The 21,477-nt window shown below is 35.6% G+C and overlaps 1 protein-coding gene across 2 annotated transcripts in view; it reads left to right on the plus strand.

The window, feature by feature from the left end:
• The first annotated feature begins 896 nt into the window (after window positions 1-896).
• Window positions 897-21,477, plus strand: part of slc26a4.1.S (solute carrier family 26 member 4 gene 1 S homeolog) — a 38,896-nt gene continuing 18,315 nt past the window's right edge. Inside the window, exons 1-12 of one of the 2 annotated variants that reach the window (XM_041588496.1) lie at window positions 897-1,006; window positions 4,692-4,847; window positions 5,670-5,809; window positions 8,144-8,254; window positions 11,099-11,283; window positions 15,239-15,403; window positions 15,911-16,063; window positions 16,727-16,809; window positions 17,885-18,032; window positions 19,684-19,797; window positions 20,226-20,303; window positions 21,132-21,227. In XM_041588496.1, the coding sequence (XP_041444430.1) occupies window positions 4,702-4,847; window positions 5,670-5,809; window positions 8,144-8,254; window positions 11,099-11,283; window positions 15,239-15,403; window positions 15,911-16,063; window positions 16,727-16,809; window positions 17,885-18,032; window positions 19,684-19,797; window positions 20,226-20,303; window positions 21,132-21,227 (1,419 nt within the window). In that variant the 5' untranslated portion in view covers window positions 897-1,006; window positions 4,692-4,701. Of the gene's footprint in view, window positions 1,007-4,671; window positions 4,848-5,669; window positions 5,810-8,143; window positions 8,255-11,098; window positions 11,284-15,238; window positions 15,404-15,910; window positions 16,064-16,726; window positions 16,810-17,884; window positions 18,033-19,683; window positions 19,798-20,225; window positions 20,304-21,131; window positions 21,228-21,477 lie in introns of those variants that run through there. The other variant, XM_018254683.2, reaches the window with a different exon arrangement.

Raw genomic sequence — 21,477 nt, forward strand, 5'->3', positions numbered from 1 at the left:
AATAGAATCGAATAGGCAATTCGGGCAAATAGACGCACGATTGAATATTCGATCGAAGGATTTTCATTCGATCGAATGCCTTTTTATTCGATCAAAAACTTAGAAAACAAGCCTATGGGACTTTCCCATAGGCTTTTAAAGCAATTCGGTAGGTTTTAGGTGGTGAAGTAGGCAGTCGAAGTATTTTTAAAAGAGACAGTACTTCGACTATCGAATGGGCGACTAGTCGCAGCGTTTTTGCGCTCGATCTATTCGAATCATTCTACTCAGGCGAATTTATGCCAATCCGATAGTCGAGGAGCACAAAAAACTACTCGAAATTCGAGTTTTTTCCCCTCTATTCATTCACCCGAACTTGGTGAATGTGCCCCTTAATGTTTTGTGTAAATTATTGTGGTTTTACTGACTTCTAAACAATTTGCTGCATATTGTAGTAATTAATAATACATACAAAATTCTAAGTAAATGGATAAATGTATTTATGCATCAAGACTTTCTCACAGTCAGCTGCTAAAATCGGTGCCTTTTAGAACATTTGTATACACTTCAATTAAAAAATGATCTCTTATATTATTAGTAAGTAATGTTAGTAACCAGAAAATGTTATCTCTTTATTTCACTTTATTTGCTACTGGTCACCTTACCCACAATCCTCCCCATCTTCAGCAGACACAAGCATTGGATGGTGAAGGGACAGAAGTGACGATGCACAGGAAATCATTAAATCATATAATTATCTTGCTGTCAGAGCAATTAAAAAAAAAAAAATAGTAATGCCTTATATCATATGGCTTACTTTCAATGTAATTACAGGATTTCAGAGAAGGGTATATAAAAGGGCAAGTAAGTATACACAGCATATTTGCTTGTGTGAAAACTGCCGAGTTTATACTAACTCAAACTGGTTTTCCTTAATGCAGAATTGTTTTAGCAAAGCAGTAACTATATATACCGTTTCAGACTGAGACATTAACATTTTCATCGAGCTGGGCTGAAATAATAACAGGTACGGTGTGACATGCTTTTCTTTTTACAAATGATGTATTAAAATAGAATTCTTATTTTATGGGGTAGATGCCCACTAGCAGCTGGCAGAATTGTATTCTTAGCCTCTAATGCTGCTGTGGAAAATGTATATTACACCTTACATTACAATGCTATGCAATAAGGTGTATTATAAATGTTTGCTGCAGTGTTTGTTGCAGTGTGCAAATGAAGATTCAATTTCTAACAGATGTCACAGTAATAATTGTCTTTGTATGATAGTATCTCAGATACTTGGCACCAACAGAAGTTTAATAAATCTCTATCCATGTCATACAGGAATGAAACAACTGGTGCAGTAGATGCACGGGTTATGGTCTTTTTGTTTAGGGCGTTCTAATAGCAAATAGCAAAAAAACCTGGGTTATAGTGATATAATTTTATCTCATTTAGTATTTGTTGCAAAATCAAACACTGGGTCAACAGACATTAAGGGACCTACTTATCACACTATGTAAAATCGATTGTAAAAAAAACAGTGTAAAATAAAAGGCAGATTTGTAAAGCTGTGCATATTTATTTATGTTGATGGATCTGTATTTTACAGGTTTATTTTATACTTTGATGTGTATGGCATAACCCATTTAGGTGGCAGACAATTCCTGCAGTACAGAAAGCTGTAGGAGGATTTTAAACAAAATTTTCTAAGCAGTTGTTGCTTTTTACTCCTGAATTTTATGCAGAAAATGTTTAATCTGAAACTATATACAACTTGATAAAAACACTGTATTTTCTAACATGCTGATGGAGGATAAACAGGCCCCTGCATTTCAGGAAAGCAAGCTTTCTCAATCTCAGATCATTACTTCATCATAAAGATTGACAAATTAGGTTCTAAACTAAGGACAAATGAAAAATAGGATTGTTCTTTACAATAATATTTAAACATTATTATTCTCTTTTTATTCCCTGAGGATTAAGAAAGAAAAAGAATTACTCCTAGGGGCAGATTTATCATGGGTCGAATTTCGAAGTAAAAAATACTTCGAAATTCGACCATCGAATTAAAATACTTCGAATTTTTCATCGAATTAGTGTATTCTGCGGTTGAAATAAAATCGTACGAACGATTCGAACGATTTTAACGTACGATTGAACGATTTTACTTTGACTTAAAAAAACTTAGAAAAATGCTGTAGAAGCCCCCAATAGTATTGAAGTCAAAGTTTTTTTTAAACAGACAGTACTTCGATTATTGAATGTTCGAATATTCAAAGTATTTTACTTCGAATCGAAGTCGTAGTATCCTATTCGATGGTCGAAGTATCCAAAAAATTACTTTGAATTTCGAATTTTTTTACTTCGAAAATTCGCTTGAATTCACTTCGACCCTTGATAAATCAGAGTCAGAAGGAACCAGGACAGATGCATCTTTAGGACCTATAAATACTACAGCAAAGCAAAATACTGTATATACTCGAGTATAATCCGACCCGAGTATAAGCCGAGGTACCTAATTTTACCTAAGAAAACTGGGAAAACTTATTGACTCTAGTATAAGCCTAGAAACAACTACAGCCCTGACCCCCCCCAGTGATCAACCGGACTTCTTTGCAAAGTACCATGTGCAGAGGGTGCTGTGTGATATTGCCATCACTGTTAATCTTTTGTATAACCAACAGAGGGCACTGTGTGATATTGCAGTCACTGTTATTCTTTCATATAACCAACAGAGGGCGCTGTGTGATATTGCAGTTACTGTTAATCTTTCATATAACCAACAGAGGGCGCTGTGTGATATTGCAGTCACTGTTATTCTTTCATATAACCAACAGAGGGCACTGTGTGATATTGCAGTCACTGTTATTCTTTCATATAACCAACAGAGGGCGCACTGTTATTCTTTCATATAACCAACAGATGGCGCTGTGTGATATTGCAGTCAGTGTTATTCTTTCATATAACCAACAGAGGGCGCACTGTTATTCTTTCATATAACCAACAGATGGCGCTGTGTGATATTGGAGTCTGTTATTCTTTCATATAACCAACAGAGGGCACTGTGTGATATTGCAGTCACTGTTATTCTTTCATATAACCAACAGAGGGCGCACTGTTATTCTTTCATATAACCAACAGATGGCGCTGTGTGATATTGCAGTCACTGTTATTCTTTCATATAACCAACAGATGGCGCTGTGTGATATTGCAGTCACTGTTATTCTTTCATATAACCAACAGAGGGCGCACTGTTATTCTTTCATATAACCAACAGAGGGCGCTGTGTGATATTGCAGTCTCTCCCCAAGCGAACTGTTGGTATAGGAATGATTAAAAGTGACTGCAATCTCAGTTATTGCCAGCTGACTTGAGTATAAGCCGAGGTAAACTTTTTCAGCACATTTTGGATGCCAAAAAACTCGGCTTATACTCCAGTATATACAGTATTCCTTATTAGAAGCAGAACCAGCCTATTGGGTTTATTTAATATTTATATGATTTTCTAGTAGACTTTCAAATTAGGAAAAGATCATTATCCGGGAAAACCCCTGGTCCCAAGCATTCTGGATAATAGGTCCCATACCTATACACGTATGGGATCCATTATACAGAAACCTGTTATCCAGAATGCTCTGAATTGCATAAGCCGAGGCAGACTTTTTCAGCACATTTTGGATGCTGAAAAACTCAGCTTATACTCGAGTATATACGGTATAGCAAAAGAGGAACTGATTGTATACAAAGTGTCACCCTATTAAAAAAAGTAAATGTGTCTACAGGGGACTCTGAAATAGCAAAGGTGCTACACAGGAGTCACAGAACTCACTCTATAGTTTTACAGATTGCTCAGCTGACCTATGGTATGGTATGTAACCCCATATAGACTAGGCTATACCTTGTCCTGCTAAAAAAACAGGCAGACCACCGGTTACATTTGACCCTCTCACCACAGGATGGGCCTTTGCTGCATGAAATGATGAAGGAATGGTGTTGTGCAACTACACATCACTTGCACTATGTGACTAAATAACAGAATTGGACGCCAGAGGGTATTTGAACAAAACAAATAGCAACAGGCTTTATTCAAAATAAAAAGACTTCCACATCGTGTTTTCTTTGACCAGTTGTAGTTCTTACTTTGTAAGTCCCTAGGTGTGTTCTATATTAGCTGTCCCTAAAGTTTAACTATGGTTTGTTTATCCTTTTGGGTACCTCAAAATAAAATTATAGACTTCTACCTGTTTTTCAACTGGTGACCTTGAGGCCTTGGCCGATCTGAAGGGTACTTGATACAGCAACCACTGTGAGTCAGTAACAGGAAGCAGGGCTGGACTGGAAGTAAAAAGCAGCCCTGGCAAAAAAAAAAAAACAGCAGCACACAACGTGCAACCTTGGCAGCCAGACCCCCCACAATTTTAAAACAAAACATTAGTAGTCAGGGTCGCCAAATAAAACAAAAAAAAACATTGCTGGTCAGGTCCCCCTATAAATGTAAATGTGGCCAAAGAAGAACATTGGTAACCAGGGTTCCCCTATAAAAGTAAAAAAATGTGGTTGCCATACATGAAAAATCCTTACTGAATAGTTGCACAAAAGAGCTTGTCATACAGTATGCCAAACAAAACAGTTACACATTGTACATATTGGGTACTCTAATTAAAGTAAAATATCTGACCTCCTTAATGAATGATCATTTTCTTCCATAGGTCAACACAGATGGATATGTCTGCCTACGGGAACAGCCAGTATCTCCTGGCCAGACCGATTTACACTCAACCAACTTTTGAAAAGCAAAATATGGAGAAAACACCAAAAAAGAATACCCGCAAAGCTTTCAAAAAGAGGATACGGAAAACTTTCAGGTAAGCTTATCTTCAATAGCTTAATTTAAAACACATTAAGTTAAGCAGTAGGATGTACAGCCACAAAACATACTTCAATACTAATGTGTGCACATAGACTGAAAGAAGTGTTAGCACCTTAATTACTGTATTACATCTTTCTGCTTCTCACTATAGCTCCTTGAAGGTACATTGTGGTTTAAAAGTGTCAAAAGGCGAATATACAGTATATGATGAGTTTTTCTACCTATCCAGTTCCTGAAAATAAAGTATTCATGCTTTTTTGTCTAAATATGCCCTATGCACTAACTGTATTACCCTATAAGGAACAACGGCTGCCTATTTAAAAAAGTTTAATCTGCCGTGTCTTGCAGGGATGTTACCTACTGTTCTGTCTATACCTTTTTTTAAATTTCATGTAATTACCTTCCAGTGTAGCCATCTTGGTTTGGTTTGGTTTGGTTTGGCTTGTTCTTTACCTAGCTGTCTATTCCAGCCTCTAACCAATGCTTCCAGAAGGCAGAAAACACTCTAATCCACAAAAACTCTGTGCCACCAATCAAAACAACAGTATAGCAACAGATGTAACTGTTACCCTTACATGCTAGAATGAGTACAGGACATGAGTTCAAACACTGGTTATATCTAAGCTATATTCTGGTTATACTGGTTATATCTAAGATGTCTGAAGGATGGAAGATGCAATGTGGACAAGTCAAAACATTTCAATTCTTACTAGTTTATTAAATACTATTTCACAGAAACTACCATTAGGAAATAATTGTCAAGTCTGCAAGTTTAATTCACCTAAATTATATATGAATGTTATTTTTTATCTGACAGCTGCACATCTACAAAGGCTGTTAATATGGTCAAGACATATATCCCTGTGCTGGACTGGTTGCCAAAATACAGCTGGAAGTCATTGTTTGTGCACGATTTGGTTTCAGGAGTCAGCACAGGGCTGGTTGGTACCTTGCAAGGTGAGGCTGCAAATTATCATGAGTTGTCAATATCTTTTGGATGAACTTGTCATTTACTCACCCTGCTATATGAATAGGTTCATTCTTTGGTATCCATTCTATAGGTGGTAAAGACTTCTATATTTACAATATTTGGGAGCCAGAAAGGAGTTTTCCCTCCTTCCTATAAACAGAAGGAAGTTAGTTAGGAAAGTTTCACTAAGATAAAAAGGTTTAACAGCCACAGGGGTGTTCTAACATTCAGTTTAGCCCAAACCTTATCTTTAAGTGAACATTAAATTCATCTGAACTTTCCATTTAACTAAGCACTCTGTATTTAAAAGTTTTTACCTAAACATTGCATTTTACCATAACCATTTACTTGAACGTTCCTTTTTTTGCAAAAATTTTGCTATAATAACATTAACTATATAATAATTTGATCATTTTATTGCACAAAACATTTCATTTATCTGACTGTCCAGTACATTTCAGTAAACATTCTACTGTAGGAAGAAACATTTACCAAAAGACATAATTACACTTTTTATTTATCAAGGTCCGAATTTATCTCAATATCAGCTGCTACAAACTCCAATCTAAGCTGAAAAATTTGTGATTTTCTTAAAAGCCTATTATAACACAAAAAATCACAAATTTTTCGGATTTCGGGGAATTTCGGGTATTCGGAGCTTAGTAAATATCAAAGGTCGAATTTCGAATTCATGTGAATTTTTTTTAATTAAAATGTACTCACAATTCGACTGGGAGGGTATTTAAAAATGTTTTTGAATATCTAGTATTCGACCGAATGATTCCGGGCCGAAATCGTTTGCAATTCGTATTTGATTCGTATGAATGCAGTTTTTCTCCCAAAAAAACCTCAAATGTCAGGAAGGCTATTAACACCTCCAAATGGTTAAACTGACCTCTGCCAATGGCTTGTAAATGAACACATCAGGTTTTAGGTGGCGAATAATCAAATTAGAACTGTTTTCATAGTTGAGGTGTGATAAAGCTCACATTCAAATTTACATTTGAATAGGGGGATTGACATTTGAATGTGTGAATTTTGACACTGGAAAATTCAAATGCGAATTCACTATTCAACGCTTGATAAATCTGCCCCTTAATGTTTAGTGAAATAGAGTTCTCCATTGATTCAAACATCTAATTTACCTTAACTTCCAGTTCAAATATACATTATTTCCAGGATACTCTATTTTAATTATAAAAATTCCATTGATCTAAACATCACAAGTATGCTCACATTTACTAAACATATTAATTATTTCAATATAACATAGCATATTGTCATTATAGTTGTGTAGGATGTTGCTCAAATTGCAGAGCAATACATTTTATAAAATATGGCAGGTTTTTTCTTTACGACATTAGCAACCACAACCGCATAACATATGCAACAACAAATTAAAAGTTATTTAGACAAACTGGTCTTTGAGTAGACTGTATGCCTTTGCCACTATCATTGTTATTTATCTCAAAACCAAGTGAATTTTTACTGCACAGGCTCACTTGTCATTCCTATTTCCTGCTGAGAGCTTCCCACCTAGCCAATCCTCTTTTCCTAGGTGGTAACCCATTAATTACAGCAACTGCACTGGCTCCCCCAATCTGATTGCACACAGTCTATGTCCTTTGCCCTCACTGAGATAAAGAAATCACTCACGTTTTCTTACAATTATTACCCCAAAGGAAGGAAAGAAAATGGAAGAATCTCCACCTTCCTTTTCTTCCAGTTTCTTTCTTTTTTTCATGAACTGAGCATTTATTATAATTCTTATCCTATTAATTGTGGTCACTCTAATTAATTAATTTTTAATTACCTTTTACTATATTTAATTATTCTGCACAATTAAGCACTTTATACCTTATGAACTAATTCCTCAAGTACAATTTGACTGGGGGAATAGAATCATCCAATTCTTAAGCAACGTCGCTATTGACAATAATTTAGTGGGTTTATCCCAGATAAGGGTTATTGGTGTCTTATAATTTGTTTAAGCCAGGGCACAAGTATCAACTTCTGTTATTTAAAAAAATTAAAAAAAAAAATCGAATCACTGAAGGGATTATATTGCACTGCACTTAATTAATTCATTAATGATTAACTTAAGTATTTGTTTTTTAATGAACATAATATAATTATAGCACTGCACTTTATATTTAAACCCTAGTTATAAGGTAATTGAATAAGGCTACAAATTGGCCTAATCTGTGACTGCTGTTATTTGAGTGATTAAGCGTGGTACTTTTTCTCTCTCTATCTAAAATTTCAAGTATAATAAAGTATAATGTTTCTAGATCATATATTATTTTCATATATCATTTCAGGTCTGGCATTTGCATTACTTGCTGAAGTTCCAGTAGGATTTGGAATTTATTCTTCTTTTTTTCCAATTCTAACATATTTTTTCCTGGGAACTTCTAAACACATTTCAGTTGGTAAGTCCTGCAGCTCAGCAATAAAGTAGGAAGTCGTCTCCAGCTTATTTCTAAAAAGTGCAGTCCACTTTTTGGAGTTGTTCTGGTATCGGGTCAGCCCATGCAAAAACTAGTGCATACTACTTTGGCACATGTCTTAAAGTATTCAGCAAAGACTCATGTAACAGCAAGGTCTTAAAAGTAGAATACAGTTATTTTAATAGTTATGCAGTTGTAGGTCCAGCCTGAGCATTACTCACTTTAGCTATATAGTAGTGCTATGGCTGCCACATCTCATTGTGGGCGTCCCTATTGTTTTCCAGAATAGCAGCCAGTTTTTCCATTTGTTCATTGAGAGACTGAGTAGTGTGCACCGTTTGGGCACTTCCACCACATATGCATGTCTTATTGTAGGTGGTAGTCCAAATTTCTTGTGGTGGCTGAGGTGGAGACCTTAAACAGAAGCTTTGATTGTTTGATTATAAAATTTTGAGGTACAATATTCTCTGGTTTGGGCACTCCCACCACATATGCATGTCTTATTGTAGGCAGCGTTGGTGCGTTTTATTTTGGTGAGTTGTCTTCCGATCGTTTACCAGAAACACAGACTATTCTCATTTGTTTTCCACCATTTTTCCAAAATTGAAGTATAAAGTTTAATGTTCCTGTCTCTAGTGTTTCAGTCTGGCAGCTCAGTAATCCAGGTGCAGAATCTGAACTGTTACTATTTTGCTACATTCTGGACAGGATTTCTCTTTCCGGCACCCCATGGCCAGCTCCAACCCTTCCCCTTCGATGAGCAAGCGCGTGCACATGCGTGCACATGCATGCACGCACAGTTCCCCATACCCTATCTGCACGGAGGACTGGGTGTGCCTGGTAGAAATTTGCCATGCATGCAGTGGCAGGTGGTGCGGCTGGGTGGCATGCCGCCCCAGAATTTGCGCCTCCCTAGGCCCAGGCCATTGTGGCCTCGCCACAATTCCGGGCCTGGCTACATTAGTTGATACATTTCTCAGCAGTATCTGTGGAACATTAGAAACTATTTTATCAATTCTAACAGCTTCCTTTAAAGGAAACATTTTATATAACCATCATATTCAGATATATTACTCATCCTTCCTCAAAACATGTAATGATGTAGAAAGTTTTGAAAGCATTTTATACATATCAAAGCTGCAGAGAGGGGAGGGGAGAGGAGAGGGCTGTGCACAGTTTTCAAGCTAATACAGATGTTTTTGACCCAAAAGGTATTAAAATAAAAACTATTTCTTCTATGTTACATTATTTTACATGGTTTGATGCATTGTGAAAAATTATGCTATATGTCCCCTTAAATGAAACTCAGGGATTCAGCTCAGCAGGGGCAAAGATAAAAAAAATATATCAACTAATTGTATCAATTTAGAACAGTTACAGAGTTAGCATTCCCCACGACCTCACTGCTTTAGAAAGACATAAGGAGGTAAAAGATAAAACAGACAAAAATAGAAGGTGTAAAGTAATATAAATAATAGATAAAAGTGATTGTTGAAAATATTCACCAGTATTTCTGGTGAGCTATCTGAAAACAACTGAACTGAAAAAAAGTCTTAAAAGTGAAATTATATATATATATATATTTTCCAAATAGAAAGGTCCCAGTGGGGACCGAAACGTTACGTTGGCTATGACATGCTTTACTTAATACACGTTTTTTTGATTTGAAAAATACCCCGGTGTTGCTGGTTCTTTTTTGGAAAATGCATGTAAGTTTTAACCGTGCAACTGGGTGAGGTTTGGAAGCGGTGTGCCCGCCCATTACATCACTACATATATGTATTGTTTTTTTTCTGAATGGTTGTTTTTACTTAAAGGAGAACTAAAATAAACTGTGATGCCATGTGATAATTATCTGTATTAATTAATAATAAGCCTTATATTGTGACATTTATATTATAAATATTCAGTATATTGTGCTTTGGTCCATAAGCTCAGTAACTAACAGCAGCACAGAGCATGTGCAGTGAATCAGCAAAAAAGAAGATGGGGAACTACAGGGGCATTTTTGGAAAACAAATCTTTACTGCTAAAGTGCTGTGGTTGTTTGGACTGGTACAGAAGCCCAAAATATAGGGGCAAATTCACCAAGGGTCGAATATCGAGGGTTAATTAACCCTCGTTATTCGACTGGGAATTAAAATCCTTCGACTTCGAATATCGAAGTCGAAGGATTTTAGCACAAATAGTTTGATTGAACGATCGAATGAATAATCGTTCGATCGAACGATTAAATCCTTCAAATCGAACGATTCGAAGGATTTTAATCCAACGATCGAAGGATTATCCTTCGACCAAAAAAAGTTAGGCAAGCCTATGGGGACCTTCCCCATAGGCTAACATTGCGTTCGGTAGCTTTTAGGTGGCGAACTGGGGGTTTTCTTAAAGAGACAGTACTTCGACTATCGAATGGTCGAATAGTCGAACGATTTTTAGTTCGAATCCTTCGATTCGAAGTCGTAGTCGAAGGTCGAAGTAGCCCATTCGATGGTCGAAGTAGCCCAAAAAACACTTCGAAGTTTTTTTACTTCGAATCCTTCACTCGAGCTTGTTGAATTGGCCCCTTACTGTCTAACATTTCTACCCTACTTCTTTTGTTAAGCTTTAGTAATCTTTTAATAACATTTATAGCATGTTTTCTACATTTATTTTGTTTGTCGTGGATTTTGACAGCACTGTATATCGTATGTAAGAAATGTTTCCCATGTCATAATAATTGCCAATTGTTAAGCATTTATGCTATAGAGCACCACTAATTCTATAAGACTATTACTTTATGATTCAGTTATATACATATTCTAAATTTTGTTTCTTTTAATTATACAGGGCCATTCCCAGTGATCAGTTTAATGGTAGGGTCTGTTGTTCTGAACATGGCTCCAGATGAAAACTTCATTGTATACAACACCACAAATCTTAATGAAACAGAAATGATAATTGACACAGAAGCCAGGGATGCTGCTAGAGTTCTTGTATCAGGAACACTGAGCTTCTTAATTGGAATTATACAGGTATACTTACTAAGCTTTGAATTATCTTTTATGACACTGACATGTATGTAAGCCAATTTAACTTTGAACCATAACATATTGTCGTTATACTAGTGTGGGAATTCACTCAAATGAAAAGTCAAAAGATTCAATCTCTTTTCAAATAAGGATATAGTGACCAGTGGTGGATTAATGAAATGTGGGGCCTCTAGGCTACTGCCACCCTTCTAGGTTGATGCTGGGTCAGATGTGTGCAGATCCATTAAATAGTTTCGAAAAGCACAAAATATTGAGTATGCAATTAAAAATCACAAGTGTTATTTAAAATGGCATTTTTGTGAATGTTTATCACTGCTTGCAATGTGAAATCATTCTCTGGCGAATATTACATCACTAAGATGTAGCGTTAGCATCTGCTCTGGAATTTCGCTAAATATTTTGTTACAAAATACGCTTTGCAATTGTGAAATTTTATCACATACACTGTTCACAAAAGCCATTTGGTCTCAAATTTTGCAAGTCGCAGTCAAGGTCTGTAATTGGTCAACAAGGACATAAACATGGTCGCTAACATTGGCAATGGTCTTTGCAACATTTTTTTGCGCTAATGAAATATATTACATTTCCCCAAATATATCCAAAAAAAGTTCACTTGGAACAGACTGGTCTGACTGGTCTGTCGGATGTTCTAAAGAAACAGGAAGTAAAGGAGAAATCGCAACAATAGCATAGCGACGTGTTGGCTGTAGATGCGTCGTGTAGTTCTAGCCTAAGATCCAATCGGTTGGCTAGGTCGCCAAACAAGCTGATCTTTCTCCTGATATGCCCACCAAAGGCAAGCAATATTGAGTTAATTCGATTGTTGGTCCTAGGGCCAAACAATTGGATTACAATGATGGGAATGGGTGCCTGCCAGGATGAGAACTGCATCAATTAGCTGATGCAGTTCCTTGATTGTGGGGAAAATCAACCATAGCCAAATCGGTAGCTTAAATCTACCTGTGTAGGGAGCTTCGTGGGATAAAACTGTTTGCAATTAATCCTTAGCATGCGAGTCAGAGTCAAAAGCAAGCGGTTATAACTTATTTGCCCTGCCCCCTTAAGTCACTGATTGACTGTTGACTGGTAACAAATAAGAGAGCTGCAAAGCATGAAATTAGGTTCTAGCTATTGTTTAGACATTCAGTCACTCCAGTCTTTATAGTTTACATTTTTAGCTAATTAGCTATATTGAAAACAATTTTTGCACAGCCTATTTACCCAGTTTTTATTTTTACACTGAACAGTTCCTTTAACTTTCAATGGCTCCCACCAAACCTGAATGTGCACAGCCTCTGTCCTTTGTTCTCATTTTCTGTGTCCCATAGAGCATGCTGGGAGAGACAAACCTACCCAGTACAGTTTTCCCCGTCACTGTGCGCAAGTATTTATATGATTATGATGGTATTACAATTAATACATAATTTTATATAAAGAGGAAAGCCATATATAAAGAGGAAAAACATCATTGAGAAAGATGTGACATGTGGCAATGTCATAGGGTCCTGTTTTAAGAAATTGTTCAGTGTAAAAATAAAAACTGGGTAAATAGATAGGCAGTGCAAAATTAAAAATGTTTTAATATAGTTAGTTAGCCAAAGTGTAATGTATAAAGGCTGGAGTGATTGGATGTGTAACATAATGGCCAGAACACTACTTCATAAATGTTGTTTTCGAATCAGAGCTGAATGCTGAGGATTAATTGCAAACTAACTGAACAGTTATGTCCCATGTGCCCCCCCCCCCTTATAGTCACTGACTAACTCAGAGGTAGAGAGCTGAAAAGCAGGAAGTAGTGTTTTGATCTGTTTTGTTAGACATCCAGTTACTCCAGCCTTTATACATTACATTTTTGGCTAACTAACTATATTGAAAACATTTTTTATTTTGTACAGCCTATTTATTTACCCAGATTTTTTTCTGTGGTAAGACTTAACTGATTTTAACTAAGTTAACAGCAATACTTGCTGATGACAAAACAATCCTATTGGGTAGTATGCCCCCAAATGAGGCATACAGTATATTTAAAAAATTATGATTTATCTACACACCTTGCAAACAAAGTACCAACATCATTTTACAACACTTGCTAATTTCTGTAACAAAAGCTTGCTCATAATAGCTTTTTAGGCTCATTCATTGTATATCCCATGCTCCCAGCTCTCCAATATTAGTCCACTCCCAGAGCACAATACACACCCCCTTTAAGCAGAAATAAGGTTAGTTAAACATATATTGTAAAAAAAAAAAAGTGGGAGTTACTGTAATTTAAATGTGTAGTACAAATTTCATGTGAAACTCCAAACTATTGCATTAAGTCATTGTGCTCCACATCATGGGAAATTCAACCTAGTCTAGCACAATCATAAAATGAGTTTATCAATGGCATGGGTATTTTATTTTTCTAAAGAGAAATGTTCTACAGACAGGAAAGGAAAAAAGTACCCCCCATAGAACTTGTTATAAGAAAATCGGTCTCTCAGAAACCTTTAATTCCTCCCCACTTCTCAGACCAAACATACAAGTTGAAAGATTGGTAACTATTAAATTGTACAGTATCTGGGTATTAGACCTCATTGGTCTGCTACTTTAGGCTGATTTATTTCTCTAACATATAGTGCAATGAGTTCAATTAATTAGTGAGGTAGATACTGGATTACTCTAATTAAAATATGAATCAATTTCTCACAGTACTTAGATAAAAAAGCATTAATTTCAATAAAAAGTGCATCAATTAATACATTTCATATCCATCAATTAGCTCAAAATTCATTAAACTAAAGTGCAGTGCATAAATTATAAATAAGCCAATTCCCAATTAATTGTTGTAATTAGATGAGGGAAATTGTGTGGCACACAGTATAGGATTAATTCATCCCCAATTCATCAGTTAACTATAATCCATAAATCTATAGTGCAGTGCAATAAATATTAATATAGTTCCAATCCCCAATTAATTTACAGTAGGTAAAAGCAGAGGAGTTATGTGACCAACAGTGAATTTGGATATATTATAGGACCAATTCGCTCAAATTCATATTAAAGTAGTGAGAAAATGAAGTGAAGAGCAGCGGAGTTGTCCCATTACTGCCCAATGTTTTCTGTCCCTGGGACACCACAAAGTAAAGGAAGGCAGGGTAACCAGGACTGTGGTCTCGTATTTTACCTAAATCTATGCTTGTACAAGAGGCTATTTTATCCAAAAAAAAACACAAATCAACAGCCCCATGGAATTGAGTAAGCAGAGATATTAGAGATGTAGAAGAAATGAGCTTGAGCAGTGGGTTATTTTAAAGCCAACCCTCTAAGAAGCGCCACCCTCTAAGAAGCGGGGGCCAGTAAAATTACATCTTACCTGTCCCGCATTGATAGGTTCTCCCCAATTAACATACTGGACCCATTGCACTGCTATAGTATATAAACCCACATTATTTTTTATTACTTATCTCTATATGTTGTATATGTTCCTGTGCGAGCTTATGTGGACAGCCGTCATATGTATCTGTACTGCCCTTGATTAATTCTTAACAGATTGTATCTATTTATTTATTAAATTCCGATTAATAAAATTATATTTATTGATTTTTTTATTAAAACAATTAATAATTTAAATAAAAATATTTTTTCCAAAAATAAAGAAATAATGAATAGTGAAAATTGATATTTTATCTGATTCTGCAGAGAAACATTTGCTAGATTCAACCCTTGTGTAACCTAGTTAGTGACCAAGACCAAGACCGATACTGACCAATACTGTAGATTGAAAACTACAGGAAACCAATACTGATCGTTCTGCCATAACAGGTTATTGCTACTGGTCTGTCAATATACTTTGATTTAATAAGAATATGCAATCATTTTAAAATACTCTATTGTTCTGTTTTAGAAATGTGGTGAAATGCATGCTTATAAGGTTGTTTTTTTTCTCTGACTCCAGCTTGCGTTAGGAGCTCTTCAGTTTGGCTTTATCATAAGATATTTGGCAGAACCATTAGTTCGTGGCTTCACTACAGGGGCTGCTTTCCAAGCATTTATCTCCCAAGTGAAACTGATACTCAATGTTCCCACAAATACCTACAGTGGAATGTTATCAACATTTTATGTAAGTACATTATGTGATTAAAAATTAATGGATTGCATATAGTAACGTGTAGCAATATCAGTGCTTGGGATTGCCAAAAAGTAGCACTAAGCTCCTGTTTTTTGAAAATTTGGGACCTATGTTGTCACTGCATAGTGCTTTCAGGGCATAGCTGGGTTTGTTCCCTGAATAAAGAAGCAAACACAATTTGCACTTACTATAGCTTTAGCCACGAGGCAATCGTCTGTCTTTCTGGGCCTTAGTTTCTGAAGAATGATCCATAATGCCAGATTAGCAAGTAAAAGTGCATCTCAGTGCAACCCTCCAATTAGCAACCTATTAAATAAAGAACTCCATAAAATGTTGCAACTAGCCATGCCTGGTAAAATAACCTGAAATGTCCAGGACTTCACTTTAATTCTAGCTATTCCAGTTACCAGGCAAAACTGAACACTACCTGTTGTGCTTTTACCTTACCAAGTGCTTCATTCTACAATTTTATCACTCTTCTTAATGTTATCTGCATAGACAATGAATGATATCTTCTCCAATATTTCTAAAACAAACGTGGCAGACCTCCTTGCTGGACTTCTAACAATTTTGGTATGTGTGGCGGTCAAGGAAATGAATGAGCGGTATAAACATGTTCTGCGCATACCCATTCCTATAGAGATAATTGTGGTAAGTTAAATGTTTATGCATCATAAACATATTTTAGAACTGTGAATTTCGTGAAAAAACATCTTCAGTAGTTGGGTATTTAATGTAACAAATAAAATGTTCTATAAAGAAGTTTCATAACATTTGGGGCAAATGGCTCGATAAATAACCCTTCCAAATCTCAACAATAGAACATATCATCCCCCACCACATTGCTCTAGGCCACACATTTTATGAAGGGTCGCAACGTATATACAACGTATTACTGCTGTTAAACATAAACAGTATGCTATTGCCATGAAATGTATCCACGTCCCCTATATGAATGTTAATGTACTATTTTTTTCCTATTCTAAATTTTGTTTTTCTTCCATTCTTACCACCAATGCTATGTATAATACGTGTCAATTATGATTCAACTTCTGTTCAATAAACTCTACCCGAATCAAAAAAAAAAAGCTCTATAAAGGAGCTGCTTTAGGGATGAAATGTGTGTGTGACATCACTATCATTATAACTAGGATTTGTTTAAATATGGTATGACAATGGCCTACTATTTTAGCCAATGTAACAGATATTAACCATGCTGAACAGTAAGCATACAATTCTGATTGACTAGATAATGTATATTTTTCTTTCAACTGTTCATATATTAATGTATGCACATATTTTTTTTAACCTAAGTCTTTAATAGCTGCATGGATTTCATATGGAGCAGATCTGGAAAATAAATATAATGCAGGCACAGTAAAGAATATTCCAAGTGGGTATGTATAATATTGCTATTTGTTCTTTAAACAGAAAAAAATATATATATGTAGCGCTATAGTAAATTGTGTGTTATTTACACCACTATTGAGCTCCACTCCCAATAAATGTGCACCGGATGAGACCTGTAATCTTAGGGAGTGAGCCCTCGCAACGGTGTGGAGGCAGGGTGTAGTGCAACTGTAACTGGATTCAGGGTATAATAATTGGGCGCCAGTGGTTCTTATAACTTAAACATGAACTGGTTTATTGAACATACACAATCCTCAGTGGAGTATACAATAGAGCATGACAGGATTTAGCATCACATTGAATAGGCAATACTCACAGCACCATATGGTCAGTATTAGTCCCCACAGGCAAGAGGACAAGCTCAGCAGCAATAAAGGTACACCCAGCTTTCAGCCTTTTCCCTAAGTGGAACCTGAGGGGAATCTATCTACCCTGTTCCTATACACTTAGTCCCTACTTCTGGGCTATTAGTACCCGGGATCTTAATCCCTCTGACTCTCCTCGTCGGAGCCTTTAGCTGCTCAGCTAAATAACCTGTCTGTCTGTCACTCCTAGAGTGACCTATAATGGTGAGTAACCTATTCTTACTAGACCTGACCTGTCTAGGTTCCACAGAGCTCTGCCTGCCTGTTCAGGTCAGAGCTAACACAAAATGGACGACTGAAAGCATGGCTTCAGAGCCTTTTATATCCTAGCACAGTGCCATCTGCTGGTCACTGTGAGAAGCAGCAGGGGCCTAGCTTAGAGCAGAAAGAGCAAACAGTACCCCTCACAACTGTATTTTAGGACCCAGTTAGGTGTCCATAACATGGAGGGACTGCCTGCACAAAATACTAGGGGTGGCTATTTTACACATCCCTACATATACAAGAGCTTTTCTTTTGCAAGACCATATACAGATATACTGTAAACTATAGGATGCACATTATGCTCAGTGTGCAGCAATTATAACCACATTATCTACAGGGGTTTACAATTGTATTCATTGTTGTATATTAAAGATCAGCAGAAAAAAATCTTTTCTGATCTCTGATTTTCACAGTTTTATGTTTGTAATTACAGGTTCATACCACCCATGACACCAGACTGGAGCATATTTCCCCAAATTATTGGCTCTGCAATTTCCATTGGAATAGTGGCTTATGCTGTTGCTGTGTCACTGGGAAAGGTTTTTGCCACCAAGTATAATTATGTAATTGATGGAAATCAGGTGTGTTTTATTTAGTTTAAATAATTTAGGTAGGACAAGAATATGACAAGAAAATGAATATGATATCCACATTCAGATGATTCCATGCAACTTTCTGCAATACACATACCACACCTGAAACAACATGTCAGATCACAAGAGATGTGAAGTCCCATCCTACACACGTTATGATAGTTGTGTAGTGCTTACCAGGTTTTTTGTCTCGTTCAATCATGTGTTGTTAACATTACTCCAACATAATTATTGTAAAAGTTAGTGTACTACTGTTATACTGATTTAAAAAAATATTTAATTTATATATATTTAAAGGCACATTTATCAAAGGTTGAATTTTAAATTCATGTTTTTTTAAACTTCCTTAAATTCAAATGAATTGAAATTCGACTTGCCACAATGAATTCAAATAATTACATTATTTAAACTAGGACTAATTTAAACAACCCGAAACTCGATTCGAATTTGATCAAACTTGATTTGAGTTTTTTCTCTGAAAAAAAATCAGATGTCAGGAAGGCTGCAAACATCTCCAAATTGATCCCTGGACCTCTCCCATTGACTTAAACAGGTTTAAGGTGTTGAATAGTCAAATTTGAATTCTTAAAGGGCCAGAGTATGATAAAGTTTGAAAATTTAATTATTTTTTTTTAAAAGAACTCTAATCAGGTTTGGATAATTCCCTAGTTGAATTTGACAGTTTTGACCATAAAAAAAAAATTAGAAATTTCGAACTCAAATTTTCAGTTCGACCCTTAATAAATCTACCCCAAAATCTAGAGCTCATGGGCTCATCTATAATCTAAAAGTGGCATAGACTTAGTCAATAATGTTACAAAACTTCTGGAAACACATTCTCTATTGTGACAATGGTCAGACAACAAATATTTTATTGGTCAGTATTAAATCGACAGTGTTGGATAGAAGACTAAACTATTAAATGACTTTCTAGCCTATTTTGCTATGTATGTAATTTTTTAAATTTGTTTTACTATACAGTCAGTATGAGTTGCTCTCAAGTTGATCACCACAATCAATTCATATATCGAATACTACATTTTATTCACTATGGTAGCTTATGTGTAGCTAAGTAAAAGATATAAAAAATTAAACATGTTTATCATAAAATGTATGGACAAAACGTTAAAATTCTACTTATTTTCATCAGTAAGATGTTTCCAACTTATTTTCATTAAGTTTATCATTGTCCTAAAATAGGCTCTCATTATTTGTTGAAGGTACTGACAGCCATTTTTAAGTCAAACTTTTGAAACAGGAAAAACAATTATGTCTTATTAATTATAATAATTGAAATGTTAAGCTAGTCAGAATGTTGCATTTTTAAAAGTAGCTTTTACAAGGCATGACCTATACACCACCACCTCGTATTCACTAAAATAAACATATCTTCCACATTTACATCATTCATAATTTGTTCAGTCACATGACTCTCTCTGACACCTACATCTGAATCACCGCACATAAACTACTTATTAAAAGACCTAACCTAATTGATCTTTTTCTTATAATGGAGGTATGCAATTTTTAATTTCTCTGGTAAATTTAAAATAATAGGTTTATGTATTCTTGTATGTAATTAAGCACAAGAAGGCAAAAACAGGTACAGATAATGAATTCATTTTCAATGTTTTTTTAGGAATTTGTTGCATTTGGGGTCAGCAATATCTTCAGTGGATTTTTCTCTTGCTTTTGTGCCACCACTGCTTTGTCTCGAACAGCTATTCAAGAAAGTACTGGAGGTAAAACTCAGGTATGTTCTCTGCATCCTGTGTTGCACTAAAGCAATTCATTTATAGACGCTATCACACTTGACCATAAGACTATATAATTATATTTTTTGAACATATAATAGCATTACCTATCCCACTCACTGGGGATAGGTTCAGATTCAGATGAAATAGTTAGGCAACAGTCAGGACCAGAATCAGTCGTAGTCAGAGGGAAAATCTAATGAAAAGTTGTAGCCAGGCTAATAGTCAATATCAGGAATCAATATCACACGAGAAAGCACGTCAAAGTGTGTCAGGACGCAGGGAAGAGTGCTAATTGACACCCATATGCACCCAGTTGATGCAGTCAGTGTGAGATGACTAACACTTCATACAGTACTCTGATACAAATTGTCTGGAAATAAAATTGTAATCATGAGTAATTTTCAGCTGTGTTTTTCCTGTTTAGATTGCTGGTTTAATATCTGCTGCAACTGTCATTGTTACTATGTTTGTCCTTGGTCAATTTCTTCAACCTCTACAGAAGGTAAGTGGGATAGAAGCACATACCGTATGCCTTTTCCCTATTTTTATTTTTACAATCAAACTTCCACTTACTTTCAGTATCAAACTGTATTGCCCGGAGAAAGCTTTAAGGGGGGGGGGTGTGAAGTATTGTACCCAGATAAAGCACTACCTAATAATTTGCTTTATATTTGTGGAATAATAGATAAATACAAACCAGGTACAACATTTGCTACAGGGCAAATTTTTATTATTAATAATAACATAATAAAAAGTAATTACACATATAATGCTGGTTAATAACAACAGAATTGTAAATGCTATCTGGTTGCCTTGGGTCACTAGAGAGTCATCAAACTTTTCTTCTATTAAATAAAACATCCTGTTTTTTGCTGAGAGGTCTATTTTTGTAAATAATTTTTTATGTTCCTAAACCTGATTGTTTTGCCAACCTGACTGTCCCATCTCAGCCTGTTAAAGTTTCTAATGCTAACAGACTTCTGCTGCACAAATATGGCAGCCCCCTCATAGACAAGTACAGGGAGTCGGATGGGTAGTGTAAAAGCTTTGAGCAAATACTTTATAAGTAGTAAACAAAGCCAGATTTCAGTATAATTTACATTATTTTTGACAAGTACAGTTACAGTATATCCATCTTCTAGGATGTGATCCTTTGATGCAAAGATGCTGTGTGGTTGTACATTTTTATCATTCTACATACATGACCTATGGTGTTTAATATATATATATATATATATATATATATATATATATATATATATATATATATTTTAAGCACATTTATTTTAATTATATCCATCATGACCATATTATCTGACTCCTTTTTCAGTCTGTACTAGCAGCCATTGTCATATCCAATTTAAAGGGAATGTTCTGGCAAGCCCAGGATATACCTCGTTTGTGGAAACAGAACAAGTGGGATGCAGTAAGTGTATACGTTCATTTTATCTGCAGAATTTATTTTATCTACTAAGCTATCATACAACAATAATTACCATTTACCTTGAGGGTAATTTATAAAGGTTCAATATGTTTGCTTCTATTTTATGTGCAGCTGAGGGCATAATATGAATATAAAGCTGCCTTGATTGTGCAGTGTTCTTTTATGCATGCTACCCCACACCAATGTTTGTGTTAAATGGTTTAATATTATCCTGTGGGTTGGTACCCACATG

The sequence above is a fragment of the Xenopus laevis genome, chromosome 3S (assembly GCF_017654675.1).
Source record: "Xenopus laevis strain J_2021 chromosome 3S, Xenopus_laevis_v10.1, whole genome shotgun sequence".
NCBI classification, from domain to species: Eukaryota; Metazoa; Chordata; class Amphibia; order Anura; family Pipidae; genus Xenopus; species Xenopus laevis.